The 18539-nt window shown below is 42.7% G+C and overlaps 1 protein-coding gene across 1 annotated transcript in view; it reads right to left on the minus strand.

Annotated features, from left to right (window-relative positions):
* Window positions 1–18539, minus strand: part of LOC143775626 (uncharacterized) — a 69557-nt gene that overhangs the window by 32441 nt on the left and 18577 nt on the right. Inside the window, exons 2-3 of the mRNA XM_077263977.1 lie at window positions 15081–17996; window positions 12619–12683 (exon numbers count right to left, since the gene is read on the minus strand). Coding sequence (XP_077120092.1) covers window positions 12619–12683; window positions 15081–17981 — 2966 coding nt within the window. The 5' untranslated portion in view covers window positions 17982–17996. The remainder of the gene's footprint in view (window positions 1–12618; window positions 12684–15080; window positions 17997–18539) is intronic.

The following is an 18539-nucleotide window of genomic DNA, read 5'->3' on the forward strand; positions in this document are numbered from 1 at the left end:
TGTAGTATAAATAGTATAAACAAGTGAGGCTGTAGATTTGACAATTCTGTCACTTCAGCTCTATTCCCCAGAACTACTTATTCCTGATTGACCTATAGCCTCTCCACTTTGTCACTACAGGCAAAGAAGCTGTCAGTCAAGCAGGAGGCGGCAGCGCTGCCCATTGAATAGGAGAAATATAGGCTTCAGATCTACACCCTCATTTGCATATCAATGCAAACAATTTCTCAATATAGGAGAAAATGACCATCAAGGTAAGGCCACATTCACACATTCAGCATTTGGTTAGTATTTCACATCAGTATTTATAAGCCAGAAAGTACTCAAACAGCAAGCTGCGCCATAAGTGAGGTCACCGGAGTTCATCAGGCTTGAACTCCTGTGAACTTTCTCATGGCAGCTGAGCGCTAGACATAGGAGGAGAGATTATTCTGCTGTCACTGCGTTCCTGGCTGGCAGGGGTAGTCGTCACATCACTGATCTATACCATCGCCGTGGAACAGTATATGGATCATCTTCACATCGGACATGTAAGGGATGTTGGTTTATCATTTTTCTTTTCCAGGGGACATGGGCATCTGTGGATTAGGCATAACGTGAGTATTATGGTTGTTTATTTTCTGTTTTTTGCAGGTTACATGGGCTTTAATGGACTAGGCATAAGGTGAGTAACTGCTTTTCTTTCTTTTCAAATAAAAGGAGTCTGACTTTCTTTCAATTAATTTTATTCTGACTGTATTTAAAAATCTAACTATGAGGTTAGTTATGGGCGTGTCTTATAGACTATTCTCCATTACTAACTTGTGGGCTTGATAGCAGCTATAAAACATCTGGCATCAACCCCACAACCATAACCCCACTTGCCACCATACCGTGGGAAGAGTCGGACAAAGCACCAGAATTGGCACATGTAATTGATGTGCCTTTTCTGGGGTGACAGCTGCTATTGTTAGACTGGAAGGACCCCACTATCCATGGCCCCTTACCATTCAAAGAATAACAGCCCCCAGCGATTTGATTTCGCCTGTATGGTTGTCAAAAATAGGGGGCACTAAGCAGTTTTTTTTTTATTAAAAAAAAAAAAAAAAAAAGGCGTGGGATCCCTCTAGTCTTGATAACCAGCCATGATAAAGCTGACAGTTGCAGCCTGCAGCTGTCAGTTTTGCCTGCACTTGTTATCAAAAATAGGAGTAATCTCACTTTTTTTATATTTAAATTTATTTATAGCACAGGCAAATGAATACAGCGGCACCTGCTCTCACTTATCAGTGATGGCAGGCGTAGGCTGATGGGAGTAGTACTTTCTCATCAGCCGACACCTATGACTGTCTAACCTTATTACTGCCGGTCACAGCTGCTGGCTCATGCGGTCATCTGACAGCATGGGAACTGCAGCTCTCTGACCAGGGGTAATGATGTTACCCCCGATCTGAGCGGCCGGTGTTTCTTGTGCCGTCATGCGGATGGGAAACTTCCAATGTTCAGGCTGCTGAACCCGAACAACAGATTCAAGAAAAACAGCCACACGCAACATATGGGTTTTCAAATGCATATCATACCCGAATAAAAGACTTCTTGGAGTAGTCAGTGTTTTGGGTCCGTGACCGAACACTAGGTGTTCGGTGTGGACCCTGAACATTACTGTTTGGTGGAAAATAGAGATGAGCAAACTTTGATATAAGAACAGTGCCGAGAAATAATTTCATTGAATCAGACTGCATAGAAGGGAGTCAAAGTTCTGCACAGTATCCAGCCATAGTGTTACCTAGATAGAGAAGCTCAAGTTACACTTTAGGCTGTTCCATTAAAAAAAAATAAACACTAGATTCACTTGCTCGTAATTATATTTTCATGAACAGATTCTTGTTTATGATGACACATTGCTTTAAAAAGAAAAAAAAAACCATGACTACATGCACGCCATTTTACTTTGGAGTAGTATTATTTTTATTATTATTTATTTATATAGCACCATTAATTCCATGGTGCTGTACATGAGAAAGGGTTACGTACAGAGTTATAGATACCGTTTACAGTAAACAAATTTACAATGACAGACTGGTACAGAAGGCAGAAGACCCTGTCCTTGTGGACTTACATTCTATAGGATAATGGGGAAGAGACAGAAGGTCGGGGGTGAGGCAGCAGCTTGGGTGGTGGTGAGGCGGCACCTCAGGTGGTGGTGGGAGAATGGTTATTGCAGGCTGTAGGTTTTCCTGAAGAGCAAGGTTTTCAGGTTCCATCTGAAGGATCAGAGGGTGGTGGATAATCGGACGTGTTGAGGTGTGGAATTCCAGAGGATGGGGGATATTCAGAAGATATCTTGGAGGCGGTAGTGTGAGGAACGAATAATTGTGGAGGAGAGTAGGAGGTCTTGGGAGGATCGGAGATTATGTGAGGGAAGATTTTGGGAGATTAGTTCAGAGATATAGGGAGGGGACAGGTTGTGGATGGCTTTGTAGATCAGTGTTAGTAGTTTGAACTGGATTCGTTGAGGAATTGGGAGCCAGTGGAGGGATTTCCAGAGGGGAGAAGCAGGTGAGTAGCGAGGAGAGAGGTGGATTAGCCAGGCAGCAGAGTTGAGGACAGACTGGAGTGGTGCAAGAGAGTTAGCGGGGAGGCCACAGAGGAGGGTGTTGCAGTAATAGAGGCGGGAGATGAGGAGGGCATGCACAAGAGTTTTGGTAGATTGTGTGCTGAGGAAGGGGAGGATTCTGGCAATATTTTTTAGGTGGAGGCGACAAGAGGTGGCAAGAGTTTGGACGTGCGGTTTGAAGGACAGGGAAGAGTCGAGTGTTACCCCGAGGCAGCAGATTTCAGGTGCGGGAGAGAACATGATGCCACTTACCATAATAGATAGATTAGGTAGTGGGGATACGCGAGATGGGGGAAAGATGATTAGTTTGGTTTTGTCTACATTGAGTTTTATGAAGCGAGAGGTGAAGGAGGATATGGCTGACAGACACTCTGGCATTCTGGACAGCTGAGAGGTGACATCTGGGCCAGAGAGGTAGATCTGAGTGTTGTCCGCATACAGGTGGTACTGGAAGCCATGGGACTTATGAGTTGCCCTAGGCCAAGGGTATAGATTGAAAAAAGTAGGGGCCCTAGGACAGAAAAGAAAAGAATGTCCAGCTTCACCAAATCCGTAAAAAAGAGTTTTCTTTATTCACATACTATTAAGCATAGAGGATACAGACTTCAGCACAAGCCATATGGGTATCTCAACACGTTTCTGGAGACTAAGCTCCCTTAATCATGACATGCCCTAGGACAGAGCCTTGAGGGACACCAACAGAGAGAGGGCGGGATGAGGAGGTAGTGTGGGAATGGGAAATGCTAAATGTGCGGTCGGAAAGGTATGAGGCAATCCAGGACAGGGCAAGGTCTTTGATGCCAAGGGAAGAAAATCTGTAGCAGTAGTCGACTGTCGAAGGCAGAGGACAGGTCGAGAAGGAGGATAGAGAACTGTCTGTTAGCTTTGGCTGTGTGCAAGTAATTTTGGTCAGGGCAGTTTCGGTGGAGTGGTGGGGGCGGAAGCCAGATTGGAGGTTGTCAAGGAGATATCTAGATGAGAGGTGGGAGGAAAGTGGAGCATGGACATGCTGCTCCAAGAGTTTTGAAGCAAATGGGAGCAGTGATATGGGGCAATAGCTGGGCATAGCAGGTAAGTCAAGGTTAGTTTTTTTGAGGATGGTGTGATGGTGGCATGTTTGAAGGTGGAGGGGAAGGTACCACAAGATAGCGATAGGTTGAAGAGATGGGTTAGGGCTGGAATGGATGTGTTATTGAGGTTGGGGAGCAGGTGGGAAGGGATGGGGTCAAGTGCACAAGTGGTGAGGTGTGATTTGGAAAGGAGGCGAGTAAGCTCTCCTTCAGTGATGATGAAGAGGGAGGTTATTAGGGAAGGGCAGAGGTCTGGTATATGGAGTGGTTGGGGTGCTGCATCAGTAAAGGTTTGTATTGTTTGGTAGATCTTGTTTTTGAAGTAGGTGGCAAAGTCCTCAGAAGAGATGAGGGGAGTTGGAGGTGACAGTGGTGGGCGGAGGAGAGAGTTAAATTTGCTGAACTGTTTTGGGTTGCAGGATAATGAAGATATAAGGTTTGTGAAATAGGTCTGTTTAGCAGAGGTGAGGGCTAATTTGAAGGCAAGTGTAGCTTGTTTGAAAGCAGTGAAGTCATCTGGCAGGCGTGTTTTCTTTAACACCGCTCAGCGATCCTGGATGCTTGTCGAAGTTTTTTGGGGAGATTGTTATGCCAGGGTTGCTTATTGATTTGTCACACTTTGCCATGCATGAGAGGGGCGACCGAGTCTATAGCTGATGTTTGTGGTGTTATTGAAAGCGGTGGCGCTGTCAGTGTCGTGGAGTGAAGATATGGAGGACAGGGGTAGAAGAGAGTCTGAGAGTCTGAATGTCTAGGTGTGCGAGGTTTCTGAGAGGATATGGTAATGGCTGGACATGGAGGGCAGGTGAGGAGGACAAGGATGAGAAGGTGAGTAGATGGTGGTCAGATAGGGGGAAGGGAGAAGTTGTGAGATTAGATAAGGAACAGAGTAGAGTAAACACACCCTTATCAAAGGGACATCTTCAAGGTGACTGAACACCCCAATGTCTTTAACCCCTTTCTGACAGACGTACTATCCCGTCGAGGTGGGGTGGGCCCGTATGACCACCAACGGGATAGTACGTCATATGCGATCGGCCGCGCTCACGGGGGGAGCGCGGCCGATCGCAGCCGGGTGTCAGCTGACTATCGCAGCTGACATCCGGCACTATGTGCCAGGAGCGGTCACGGACCGCCCAGCACATTAACCCCCAGCATACTGAGATCAAACATGATCGCAGTGTTCCTGCAGTATAGGGAAGCATCGCGCAGGGAAGGGGCTCCCTGCATGCTTCCCTGAGACCCCCGGAGCAACGCGATATGATCACGTTGCTCCGAGGGTCTCTTACCTCCTCCTCGCTGCAGCAGGTCTGGATCCAAAATGGCCACGGCATCCGGGTCCTGCAGGGAGGTGGCTTCACAGCGCCTGCTCAGAGCAGGAGTCAGGAAGCCTGGAGCTGTGCACATCAGATCGCTGATCTGACACAGTGCACAGCAAAGCGTCAGATCAGCGATCGTACACTATAACATGATGCCCCCCGGGGCAATGTTATAGTGTAAAAAAAAAAATTATCCTATAAATACATTTCTTTATCTAAATTAAAAAAAAAAAAATAAATAAATAAAAGTACACATTTAGTATCGCCGCGTCTGTAACGACCCGACCTATAAAACTGTCCCACTAGTTAACACCTTCAGTGAACATCATAAAAAAAAAACAAAACACAAAAAAAAACAAAACGAGGCAAAAAACAATGCTTCATTATCATACCGCCAAACAAAAAGCGGAATAACACGCGATCAAAAAGACGGATATAAATAACCATGGTACCACTGAAAAAGTAATCTTGTCCCGCAAAAAACGAGCTGCCATACAGCTTCAAAGAAAAAATTAAAAAAAGTTATAGTCCTCAGAATAAAGCGATGCAAAAATATTTTTTTCTATAAAATAGTTTTTATCGTATAAAATCGTCAAAACATAAAAAAAATGATATAAATGAGGTATTGCTGTAATCATACTGACCCAAAGAATAAAACTGCTTTATCCATTTTACCAAACGTGGAACGGTATAAACGCCTCCCCCAAAAGAAATTCATGAATAGCTGGGTTTTGGTCATTCTGCCTCACAAAAATCTGAATAAAAAGCGATCAAAAAATGTCACGTGCCCGAAAATGTTACTAATAAAATAAAAATAATAAAAAAAATAAATAAATAAATAATAAAAAATAATAAAAATGTCAACTCGTCCCGCAAAAAACAAGACCTCACATGACTCTGTGGACCAAAATATGGAAAAATTATAGCTCTCAAAATGTGGTAAGGCAAAAAATATTTTTTGCAATAAAAAGCGTCTTTCAGTGTGTGACGGCTGCCAATCATAAAAATCCGCTAACAAAGCCGCTATAGAAGTAAATCAAACCCCCCTTCATCACCCCCTTAGTTAGCAAAAAGTTAAAAAAATGTATTTATTTCCATTTTCCCATTAGGGTTAGGGCTACGGCTAGGGTTAGGGCTAGGGTTAAGACTACAGTTAGGGTTGGGGCTAAAGTTATGGTTAGGGTTGGGGCTAAAGTTAGGGTTTGGATTACATTTGCGGTTGGGAATAGGGTAGGGATTAGGGTTAGGGGTGTGTCAGGGTTAGGGGTGTGGTTAGGGTTACCGTTGGGATTAGGGTTAGGGATGTGTTTGGATTAGAGTTTCAGTTATAATTGGGGGGTTTCCACTGTATAGGCACATCAGGGGCTCTCCAAACGCGACATGGCGTCCGATATCCATTCCAGCCAATTCTGCGTTGACAAAGTAAAACAGTGCTCCTTCCCTTCCGAGCTCTCCCGTGCGCCCAAACAGGGGTTTACCCCAACATATGGGGTATCAGCGTACTCAGGACACATTGGACAACAACTTTTGGGGTTCAATTTCTTTTGTTACCCTTGGGAAAATACAAAACTGGGGGCTAAAAAATAATTTTTGTGGAAAAAAAAAAGATTTTTTATTTTCACGACTTTGCGTTATAAACTGTAGTGAAACACTTGCGGGTTCAAAGTTCTCACAACACATCTAGATAAGTTCCTTGGGGGGGTCTAGTTTCCAATATGGGGTCACTTGTGGGGGGTTTCTACTGTTTAGGTATATTAGGGGCTCTGCAAACGCAATGTGATGCCTGCAGACCAATCCATCTAAGTCTGCATTCCAAATGACGCTCATTCCGAGTTCTGCCATGCGCTCAAACAGTGGTTCCCCCCATATATGGGGTATCCTCGTACTCAGGACAAATTGGACAACAACTTTTGGGGTCCAATTTCTTCTCTTACCCTTGGGAAAATACAAAACTGGTGGCTAAAAAATAATTTTTGTGGAAAAAAAAAAAAAAAAAGAAGTGAGGAGGCATTAAATAAATACAAAAAATTAAATAAATTCTGTAAAAAGCAAATCAAGGCAGCAAAGATTGTGACAGAGACTCATTGCCAGAGAGCAAAAATAACCCCAAAATATTCTTTAACTACATAAATAGTAAGAAACTAAAAAATGATAGTGTTGGCCCCCTTAAAAATAGTCTGGGTGAAATGGTGGATGAGGATGAGGAAAAAGCCAATATGCTAAATGACTTTTTTTAATCAGTATTTACAAAAGAAAATCCCCTGGCAGCCAATATGACTAGTGATAAAAATTCCCAATTAAATGTTACCTGCTTAACCAAGCAGGAAGTACGGCAGCATCTAAAAATCACAAAAATTTACAAATCTCCGGGCCCGGATGGGATACACCCCCGAGTACTGCAGGAATTAAGTACAGTCATTGATAGACCATTATTTTTAATCTTTAAAGAGTTCATAATAACAGGGTCTGTACCACAGGACTGGCGTATAGCAAATGTGGTGCCAATATTCAAAAAGGGGACAAAAACTGAACTCGGAAATTATAGGCCAGTAAGCTTAACCTCTACTGTGGGTAAAATCCTGGAGGGCATTCTAAGGGATGCTATACTGGAGTATCTGAAGAGGAATAACCTCATGACCCAGTATCAGCACGGGTTTACTAGGGACCGTTCATGTCAGACTAATTTGATCAGCTTCTATGAAGAGGTAAGTTCCGGACTGGACCAAGGGAACCCAGTAGATGTAGTGTATATGGACTTTTCAAAAGCATTTGATACAGTGCCCCATAAAAGGTTGATACATAAAATGAGAATAATGGGGATAGGGGAAAATATGTGCAAGTGGGTTGAGAGCTGGCTCAGGGATAGGAAACAAAGGGTGGTTATTAATGGAGCACACTCGGACTGGGTCGCGGTTAGTAGTGGGGTACCACAGGGGTCAGTATTGGGCCCTCTTCTTTTTAACATTTATTAATGACCTTGTAGGGGGCATTCAGAGTAGAATTTCAATATTTGCAGATGACACTAAACTCTGCAGGGTAATCAATACAGAGGAGGACAATTTTATATTACAGGATGATTTATGTAAACTAGAAGCTTGGGCTGATAAATGGCAAATGAGCTTTAATGGGGATAAATGTAAGGTCATGCACTTGGGTAGAAGTAATAAGATGTATAACCATGTGCTTAATTCTAAAACTCTGGGCAAAACCGTCAATGAAAAAGACCTGGGTGTATGGGTGGATGACAAACTCATATTCAGTGGCCAGTGTCAGGCAGCTGCTACAAAGGCAAATAAAATAATGGGATGCATTAAAAGAGGCATAGATGCTCATGAGGAGAACATAATTTTACCTCTATACAAGTCACTAGTGCGACCACACTTATACACTGGAGACCAGAACTGTGCACAGTATTCTAAGAAAAACATAGCTGAACTGGAGCGGGTGCAGAGAAGAGCGACCAAGGTTATTAGAGGACTGGGGGGTCTGCCATACCAAGATAGGTTATTACACTTGGGGCTATTTAGTTTGGAAAAACGAAGGCTAAGGGGTGATCTTATGTTAATGTATAAATATATGAGGGGACAGTACAAAGACCTTTCTGATGATCTTTTTAATCATAGACCGGTGACAGGGACAAGGGGGCATCCTCTACGTCTGGAGGAAAAAAGGTTTAAGCATAACAACAGACGCGGATTCTTTACTGTAAGAGCAGTGAGACTATGGAACTCTATGCCGTATAATGTTGTAATGAGTAGTGTTGAGCATTCCGATACCACAAGTATCGGGTATCGGCCGATACTTGCGGGTATCGGAATTCCGATACCGAGATCCGATACTTTTGTGGTATCGGGTATCGGTATCGAAACAACATTAATGTGTAAAATAAAGAATTAAAATAAAAAATATTGCTATACTCACCTCTCCGACGCAGCCTGGACCTCACCGAGGGAACCGGCAGCGTTGTTTGCTTAAAATGCGCGCTTTTACTTCCTTCCGTGACGTCACGGCTTGTGATTGGTCGCGTGCCGCCCATGTGGCTGCGACGCGACCAATCACAGCAAGCCGTGACGTAATTTTCAGGTCCTCAATGACTAATTCTAGGCATTCATGATTTTAAAATTACGTTCCGGCTTGTGATTGGTCGCGTCGCGGTCACATGGGCGACGCGACCAATCACAAGCCATGACGTCACGGGAGGCAGGAGACGCGCGCATTTTTAAAATTACGTCACGGCTTGTGATTGGTTGCGTGCCGCCCATGTGACCGCGACGCGACCAATCACAGCAAGCCGTGACGTAATTTCAGGTCCTGATGCCTATTTCTGCATTCAGGACCTGAAATTACGTCACGGCTTGCTGTGATTGGTCGCGTCGCGGTCACATGGGCGGCACGCAACCAATCACAAGCCATGACGTCACGGAAGGAAGTAAAAGCGCGCATTTTAAGCAAACAACGATGCCGGTTCCCTCGGTGAGGTCCAAGCTGCGTCGGAGAGGTGAGTATAGCAATATTTTTTATTTTAATTCTTTATTTTACACATTAATATGGATCCCAGGGCCTGAAGGAGAGTTTCCTCTCCTTCAGACCCTGGGAACCATCAGGAATACCGTCCGATACTTGAGTCCCATTGACTTGTATTGGTATCGGGTATCGGTATCGGATTAGATCCGATACTTTGCCGGTATCGGCCGATACTTTCCGATACCGATACTTTCAAGTATCGGACAGTATCGCTCAACACTAGTAATGAGTGATTCATTACTTAAATTTAAAAGGGGACTGGATACCTTTCTGGAAAAGTATAATGTTACAGGGTATATATATTAGATTCCTTGATAAGGCGTTGATCCAGGGAACTAGTCTGATTGCCGTATGTGGGGTCGGGAAGGAATTTTTTTCCCCATGGTGGAGCTTACTCTTACCACATGCGGTTTTTTTGCCTTCCCCTGGATCAACATGTTAGGGCTAGTGTTGAGCATTCCGATGCTGCAAGTATCGAGTATCGGCCGATACTTGCTGTATCGGAATTTCCGATACCGAGATCCGATATTTTTGTGATATCGGGTATCGGTATCGAAACAACATTAATGTAAAAATGTGTAAAAGAAAGAATTAAAATAAAAAATATCGCTATACTCACCTGTCCGACGCAGCCTGGACCTCAGCGAAGGAACCGGCAGCGTTGTTTGTTTAAAATTCGCGCTTTTACTTGGTTACGTGAATTCCCGGCTTGTGATTGGTCAGGGCGGCCATGTTGCCGGGACGCGGACCAATCACAGCAAGCCGTGACGAAATTACGTCACGGCTTGCTGTGATATGGCCGCCATTAACCAATCACAAGCCGTGACGTCACGGGAGGCTGGACTTGCGCGTTTTTTTAAAAAGCGCGCGTGTCCAGCCTCCAGTGACGTCCCGGCTTGTGATTGGTCAGGGCGCCATGTTGCCGGGACGCGGACCAATCACAGCAAGCCGTGACGAAATTACGTCACGGCTTGCTGTGATTGGTCCGCGTCCCGGCAACATGGCCGCCATTAACCAATCACAAGCCGTGACGTCACGGGAGGCTGGACTTGCGCGTTTTTTTAAAAAGCGCGCGTGTCCAGCCTCCAGTGACGTCCCGGCTTGTGATTGGTCAGGGCGCCATGTTGCCGGGACGCGGACCAATCACAGCAAGCCGTGCCGAAATTACGTCACGGCTTGCTGTGATTGGTCCGCGTCCCGGCAACATGGCCGCCATTAACCAATCACAAGCCGTGACGTCACGGGAGGCTGGACTTGCGCACTTTTTAAAAAACGCGCGTGTCCAGCCTCCAGTGACGTCCCGGCTTGTGATTGGTCAGGGCGGCCATGTTGCCGGGACGCGGACCAATCACAGCAAGCCGTGACGTAATTTCGTCACGGCTTGCTGTGATTGGTCCGCGTCCCGGCAACATGGCCGCCCTGACCAATCACAAGCCGGGAATTCACGTAACCAAGTAAAAGCGCGAATTTTAAACAAACAACGCTGCCGGTTCCCTCGCTGAGGTCCCGGCTGCGTCGGACAGGTGAGTATAGCGATATTTTTTATTTTAATTCTTTCTTTTACACATTTATATGGTTCCCAGGGCCTGAAGGAGAGTTTCCTCTCCTTCAGACCCTGGGAACCATCAGGAATACCGTCCGATACTTGAGTCCCATTGACTTGTATTGGTATCGGGTATCGGTATCGGATTGGATCCGATACTTTGCCGGTATCGGCCGATACTTTCCGATACCGATACTTTCAAGTATCGGACGGTATCGCTCAACACTAGTTAGGGCATGTTAGGCTATGGGTTGAACTAGATGGACTTAAAAGTCTTCCTTCAACCTTAATAACTATGTTACTATGTTACTATGTTATTTTCACGGCTCTGCGTTATAAACTGTAGTGAAACACTTGGGGGTTCAAAGCTCTCACAACACATCTAGATGAGTTCTTTAGGGGTCTACTTTCCAAAATGGTGTCACTTGTGGGGGTTTTCAATGTTTAGGCACATCAGTGGTTCTCCAAATGCAACATGGCGTCCGATCTCAATTCCTGTCAATTTTGCATTGAAAAGTCAAATGGCGCTCCCTCGCTTCCAAGCTCTGCCATGCACCCAAAAAGTGGTTTACCCCCACATATGGGGTATCGGCGTACTCAGGACAAATTGTACAACAACTTTTGGGGTCCATTTTCTCCTGTTACCTTTGGTAAAAAAACAAAAACAAATTGGAGCTGAAGTAATTTTTTTGTGAAAAAAAGTTAAATGTTCATTTTTATTTAAACATTCCAAAAATTCCTGTGAAACAGCTGAAGGGTTAATAAACTTCTTGAATGTGGTTTTGAGCACCTTCAGGGGTGCAGTTTTTAGAATGGTGTCACACTTGGTTATTTTCTATCACATAGACCCCTCAAAACTACTTCAAATGAGAGGTGTTCCCTAAAAAAAAATGGTGTTGTAAAAATGAGAAATTGCTGGTCAACTTTTAACCCTTATAACTCCCTAACAAAAAAAAAATTTGGGTTCCAAAATTGTGCTGATGTCAAGTAGACATGTGGGAAATGTTACTTATTAAGTATTTTGTGTGACATATCTCTGATTTAATTGCATAAAAATTCAAAGTTGGAAAATTGCGAAATTTTCAAAATTTTCGCCAAATTTCCATTTTTTTCACAAATAAACGCAGGTAATATCAAAGAAATTTTACCACTATCATGAAGTACAATATGTCTCGAGAAAACATTGTCAGAATCACCGGGATCCGTTGAAGCATTCCAGAGTTATAACCTCATAAAGGGACAGTGGTCAGAATTGTAAAAATTGGCCCGGTCATTAACGTGCAAACCACCCTTGGGGGTAAAGTGGTTAAAAGGCATTAGGACTGGATACTACTGCAATTGTATCAAATGACCACCAACTTCTGCTGCAGAAAGTCTCCCAGATGGCCAAGCTCACTTGGTAAATGTTGTGCCTACTACTGATCTTAGCCGCTTCATCACTCTTCTCCAACCAAAGAGGCATTTAGGCTGACTGGTGGGAAGATAAGTGCACTGGCCTGTTGCTGCTAGGAGGTGGAAAAAAATATATAAATAATGCAAATGATACATACTAATTTAGTAACTCACAAAAATGCTTTTATTTCAGTGTCAAGATAATCATCCTGGTATTTGGAAGAGAACATTTTATCCATCTGCAAGATAAGAAAAAAATTATATATTTTTCATTTTTAGTTTAAATTCCAAAATTGTCATTTTGCAGGCCAGTGATAGAGCTGCAATTTGTACTGTCATTTTTATTTTAATGCTCACAAGCCTTTTTTATATTTTCAATTTAATTACAAAATTCTACACAACTGCATGGTTTGTGCTGTAGGAAACGATTCATTGTACACATTTGAAGGTTATGTAATCTATGGTAAACAAAAAGGCACAGAGTGAGAATCTGTTCACAGTAAAAAATTTAGCATGAGGCAGCCCAGAAAATATGTTCCAGATAGACCGCATGGGAGACCAGCATGTTGTAGTGAAGAGCGCCAGTGAAAGCCGAGAAAACTAGACAACCATAGAGTGGAAACAGTGGACAGCAGCAGTTTTCTGATCCAAACCCAATGTGCCTCTGAGTGGTGCCAATTTCTCACCAACAAGCATGAGCCATTTTTTGAAGACCATAAATTGAATAATTATTTGTTCCCATACTTCAGATATAGAAGTCCCTGTGATTGCAAAATAGCCATATGGTTAAACACATACTACTAATGGATGCAACAAACCTGTATCTGCAGTAATAACCAACACCAACCACCACAACATTCTTGTTATAACAACCGCAGGTCCTATCAATTACCTCTCAGAAGTCCACAGAAAGTAATATTACAAAAAAGAAAAAAATTCTAGCACCTGGTGGAAAATAAGCAATGTCTTTTTTCAATCATGGTTAAAAACCCTTACAGCTGTGGTCATAAGCAATGTCTATGCCTTCTGAGTGTATAAAACTTCAGGCATAGGGTAGGACTACAGCATGTCACACCAAAAACAAGTGGGTTTTGCTTATGACTAGTGTTGAGCGATACCGTCCGATACTTGAAAGTATCGATATCGGAAAGTATCGGCCGATACCGGCAAAGTATCGGATCTAATCCGATACCGATACCAATACAAGTCAATGGGACTCATGTATCGGACGGTATTCCTGATGGTTCCCAGGGTCTGAAGGAGAGGAAACTCTCCTTCAGGCCCTGGGAACCATATTAATGTGTAAAATAAAGAATTAAAATAAAAAATATTGCTATACTCACCTCTCCGACGCAGCCTGCACCTTACCGAGGGAACCGGCAGCGTTGTTTGCTTAAAATTTGCGCTTTAACTTCCTTACGCGAAGTCCCGGCTTGTGATTGGTCGCGCGCCGCCCATGTGGCCGGGACGCAACCAATCACAGCAAGCCGTGACGTAATTTCAGGTCCTTCAGGATTTTAAAATTACGTTCCGGCGTGGTGATTGGTTGCGTCGCGGTCACATGGGCGACGCGACCAATCACAAGCCGTGACGTCACGGGAGGCTGGACACGCGCGCATTTTAAAATGCGCACGTCTCCTGCCTCCCGTGACGTCACGGCTTGTGATTGGTCGCGTCGCCCATGTGACCGCGACGCAACCAATCACAACGCCGGAACGTAATTTTAAAATCCTGAAGGACCTGAAATTACGTCACGGCTTGCTGTGATTGGTTGCGTCCCGGCCACATGGGTGGCGCGCGACCAATCACAAGCCGGGACTTCGCGTAAGGAAGTTAAAGCGCGAATTTTAAGCAAACAACGCTGCCGGTTCCCTCAGTAAGGTGCAGGCTGCGTCGGAGAGGTGAGTATAGCAATATTTTTTATTTTAATTCTTTATTTTACACATTAATGTTGTTTCGATACCGATACCCGATACCACAAAAGTATCGGATCTCAGTATCGGAATTCCGATACAGCAAATATCGGTCGATACCCGATACTTGCGGTATCGGAATGCTCAACACTACTTATGACAGCAGCCCATGGATAAGGGTTTTTCGGCCATGATTGAATAAATTACCTTTAAACACCAGGTGCTGGAATATTAATTTTTTTCTTGATTTGTAATCTCTGGTGCATGGTTCAAAAGCATCAATGCATCCGATTAGGTAATCACTACTCTAGACCTTCTAATACACAAGCTGCCAAACTTGTGAACTGTTATCACCACCTGCCACATTCCACTCCCCCACCCCCCTTTATCATCTACTATAAATTTTTATTGGTAAATTCCTCTTCAGATGCATGGTTTCTTGACTGCCAGCCTGCTAAATATCAAGAATTACTTTATTCTGCTTCATGACCATTGGCACGGGACGAGAGAGGAAGCTTAATATTTCCCATAAAGCAGTGGGGAACAATACAAAGTGTGTAGCAATATATGGACAAGATTATTAAAAATAAAATTTGAGTTAAAACAATTGCTATGTTTTGTGGAATCTAACAGTATATCATTAATATTTATAGGATAATCCTTTGATACCAAAGGAAACAGCAAAATGTGTACAGCATGTCAAAATAGTCAGCCAACACTCACCACAAGTTTCACTTGCCTCTCCAGTTTTCGGTACTCATCACTTGTGTGGTTAGTAAGCTGCTCACTAAATGAGACACCATTAAGATGAAAGTTTAATGGCATGTACACCACAGATTTATTAGTAGCTGGTGTTTCACTGACTTTTTCTCCAGCATCAGATTTTATGATTGTAGCAGTAGTAGATTTCAGAGTGACAACCATTTCTGGAATCCATTCTTTAGGGGCAGGTGGATCTTTAATTGTTAAAGTGGCATTTGCTAAAGTTGTTTTACTTGATAATGATGCCAGCCAAGAAAGTGTGGTGGAAGCAGTTTGTACCTTCTTGGACGTAGTAAATAGAGGACCAGTGACATTGTGATGTTTAGGATACTTATTGGTATATGTGGCTGTAACAGCTCGTGGCTGCCCAGGACTAGTAGAGATTATTTTGCTGACCAAATTTTTCGTTGAGATAGCGAAAGTATATTTTATTGTTGAGGCCATGGGATCTGCCAAAGATTTAGACAAAGTAGTTTTTGGTAATGCATCTTGAACTGTAGAATTGAACAGCTGGGAAGTTCCGGTCTTCCACAGAGAAGTGACAGAGGACATCGTAGAACTCAATGTACTAGTCGTATTTAATGTACTTTGATTTATTTTGCCATTTCCATTCAATGCGTCATTGAATACATTATTCTGAAATGGAGTAACAGAACTTTGGTTTCCAACTTGAGAGGACTCCTCTGTAAATGCACCTTCTAGAAGTGTGGTTCCATCAACTGGTGTCACAGAAATACTGGTTGATGACACAGTTGTATCACTTTCATAAACAGGTGACTTGTATACAGTGGGTAAGTGGCTTCCATTAACTGGCATCACAGCATTACTGGTTGATAACACAGTTGTATCACTTTTATAAACAGGCCACTTGTATACAGTAGGTAAGCCGATTCCATCAACTGGCGTCACAGCATTACTGGTTGATAACACAGTTGTATCACTTTTATAAACAGGCGACTCGTATACAGGAGACAAGCTCAAGGTTTCAGATGATTTAGGTGTCTCAGTATTTGTCGGATCATTAATTTGCAGTACACATGCCTCATCGTTTAGCTGGAAATTTGATGGAGTAACACTTGAAAATGTACTGAAGTCTACCTGATTAGTTGTCTTCCAGGTGAAGGAGCGACTCATTCTTGCAGTGGTCATAGTTGTTTTAAATGGAAAAGTAGACCCAAACAGCGTGCCCCTTGTCTGATCCAAACTTTTGTCATGTTTTGATGTTTGATCAGTTTTTGAGGTGTGCAGAGTAGGTGCTATTGAAGTAGCCACCTTTTTTATATATCCAGGAAAATTAGAAGCAGCAAAGAAAATACCTAGGGGAGTGCTCATACTAGGTGAACTCTCTATACTAGGTGAACTCCCCATACTTTGCTTAGTCGCATGGGATATAATCTCTTTGTTTAATGAAGTTTTGATGTCTATATTTCTCTTAGTCGGTGAAGAAACAGATACAAAGTCATCTGTTGACCGGTAAAACGAAGTGTGGACATCTAGGAAATCAAAGAATAAGGGAGATAATGAGGGTTTTGAATTTTGGGAATACAGTTTTGTTTTTCCAGACATCATTGAACTGGATGAGGCAATGTTTGTTAAGGATGTTCTAGTAACTGTACCATCACTATATACAAGGCCAATTCCAGTGCTTTTAAGATTAGGTGTTACCATGTTGCGAAGAGTGGAAGTCTTTTGTGGTACAGATGTATCGAACAAATTAAATCTAACTGTAGCTGGCTTGGGAATCACATTATACCAGTGAGTAGTTTTCATAGCAGAATCTGGAAGTTTATCAATTCCATTGTTTGTATAGCCTGAACTAGTCATAGTTGTCTCATTGGAATCATTTTCAATTAGGACTTTAGTTTTATCGGTGATTAGTAAAAGGCTTCCTGGAAGATCAGTGTAGTTCCTCAACTTGCTAATGAGGTTTCCTTTACCGAAATGAAAACCTTGTGCTGAGGTCAAAATGTTTTCTGGCTGTGTTAGAAATAATTTAAGATCTGTGACAGCTGCACGTCCTTGATTTAATGAGCTAATGGACGATACATCTTCCGACTTAGCAAATGTGGTGAGCTTAAGAGAAGACAGCATATGCCCTTGTTGTACAGCAGAGGAAGTTTTGCCATCTAGAAAGCTATGCATCTCAGATGTTGACGTCTGCATCCAAGGCACAGGGCTCGACTTTGGGGATGGTGTCTGCATCTCCCACAAATCAGAATGCCCCAAGCTTTGCATCGTTAGCAGATTATCTAAAGAATTGTCATTCAGAAGGCCATTTCTTAACAGCTTCCCTGGGAAACTTGATAAACTTCTTGAGTTGCTGCTGGCAACAGATTCAATATTCTCCAATTCACGCACGTGATAAAGTGTCTCACCATCTAGTATTATTCTGGGCATTTCTGTAAATGTGGCAGTCAATTCAGGTGAACTTGCATGGTTCTTTGCCTCTCTCTTAAATAGTCTTCTCTGTTTGTAACGTCTGTGGGAGCTAACTAAAATAGTTTGCTGCTCCAACATGGAAACTGCATTTAATGCCTTTAACCCAGTTTTTAATACTTTAGGCTCCCAAACAGGCATCTGAGTAACAGAATTTTGCATTTCAGGAACTTGGGAAATTTTCTTTGGAACTTGAATATAAGACTTTGCATGTGATGATTCCACACTGGACTTTGGGCCCGATATTGGACTTTCTGTTGGAAAACCGGAGCAGTCAAGACAAAATAGAAAAATTAGCAAGCATTGGAGCCATACACAATTTATAGTTAGCGAAGAGCAGGATGCATTACTCCGTCTAAAACACATATTTTGCCATTTGTCAGCCTTCTGCTTGGTATGTCTATAGTAGAAATTCCACATTGCCATGAATTCACAAAGACACTGAAAAAAAAAAATGATATATTGGTTACTATTAAAGATTCAATTTCATTGTAAATTCACAAATAATTGGTTGAAAGAAACTGAAAGGTGATCTTATTTTTATAAAGATTTTACCTAAAGGTGGCCTAACATTAAAAGGGTTGTTGTGCAAAGTACATTTGAACCCTTTTACCCCCCCAAGGAAATGTGCACGTTAATGACCAGGCCAATTTTTACAATTCTGATCAGTGTAATTTTATTAGGCAATAACTCTGGAATGCTTCAAATGATCCCACTGATTCTGAGATGTTTTTTTCATTATACATTGTACTTATGATAGTGACATGACTTGCGTTTGTTTGTTAAAAAAAAAAAAAAAATATATATGAAAGTTGGGCAAAAGTATGAAAAATTTTGCAATTTTTAGATTTTTTTATTTTTTTTATTTTTATGCCCTTAAATCAGAGAGATATGTCACTCAAAATAGTTAAACATTTCCCACATGTCTACTTTATATCAGCACAATTTTTTAGGGACCATATTACATTTGAGGTGACTAAGGGG

The sequence above is a fragment of the Ranitomeya variabilis genome, chromosome 5, assembly GCF_051348905.1.
Source record: "Ranitomeya variabilis isolate aRanVar5 chromosome 5, aRanVar5.hap1, whole genome shotgun sequence".
NCBI classification, from domain to species: Eukaryota; Metazoa; Chordata; class Amphibia; order Anura; family Dendrobatidae; genus Ranitomeya; species Ranitomeya variabilis.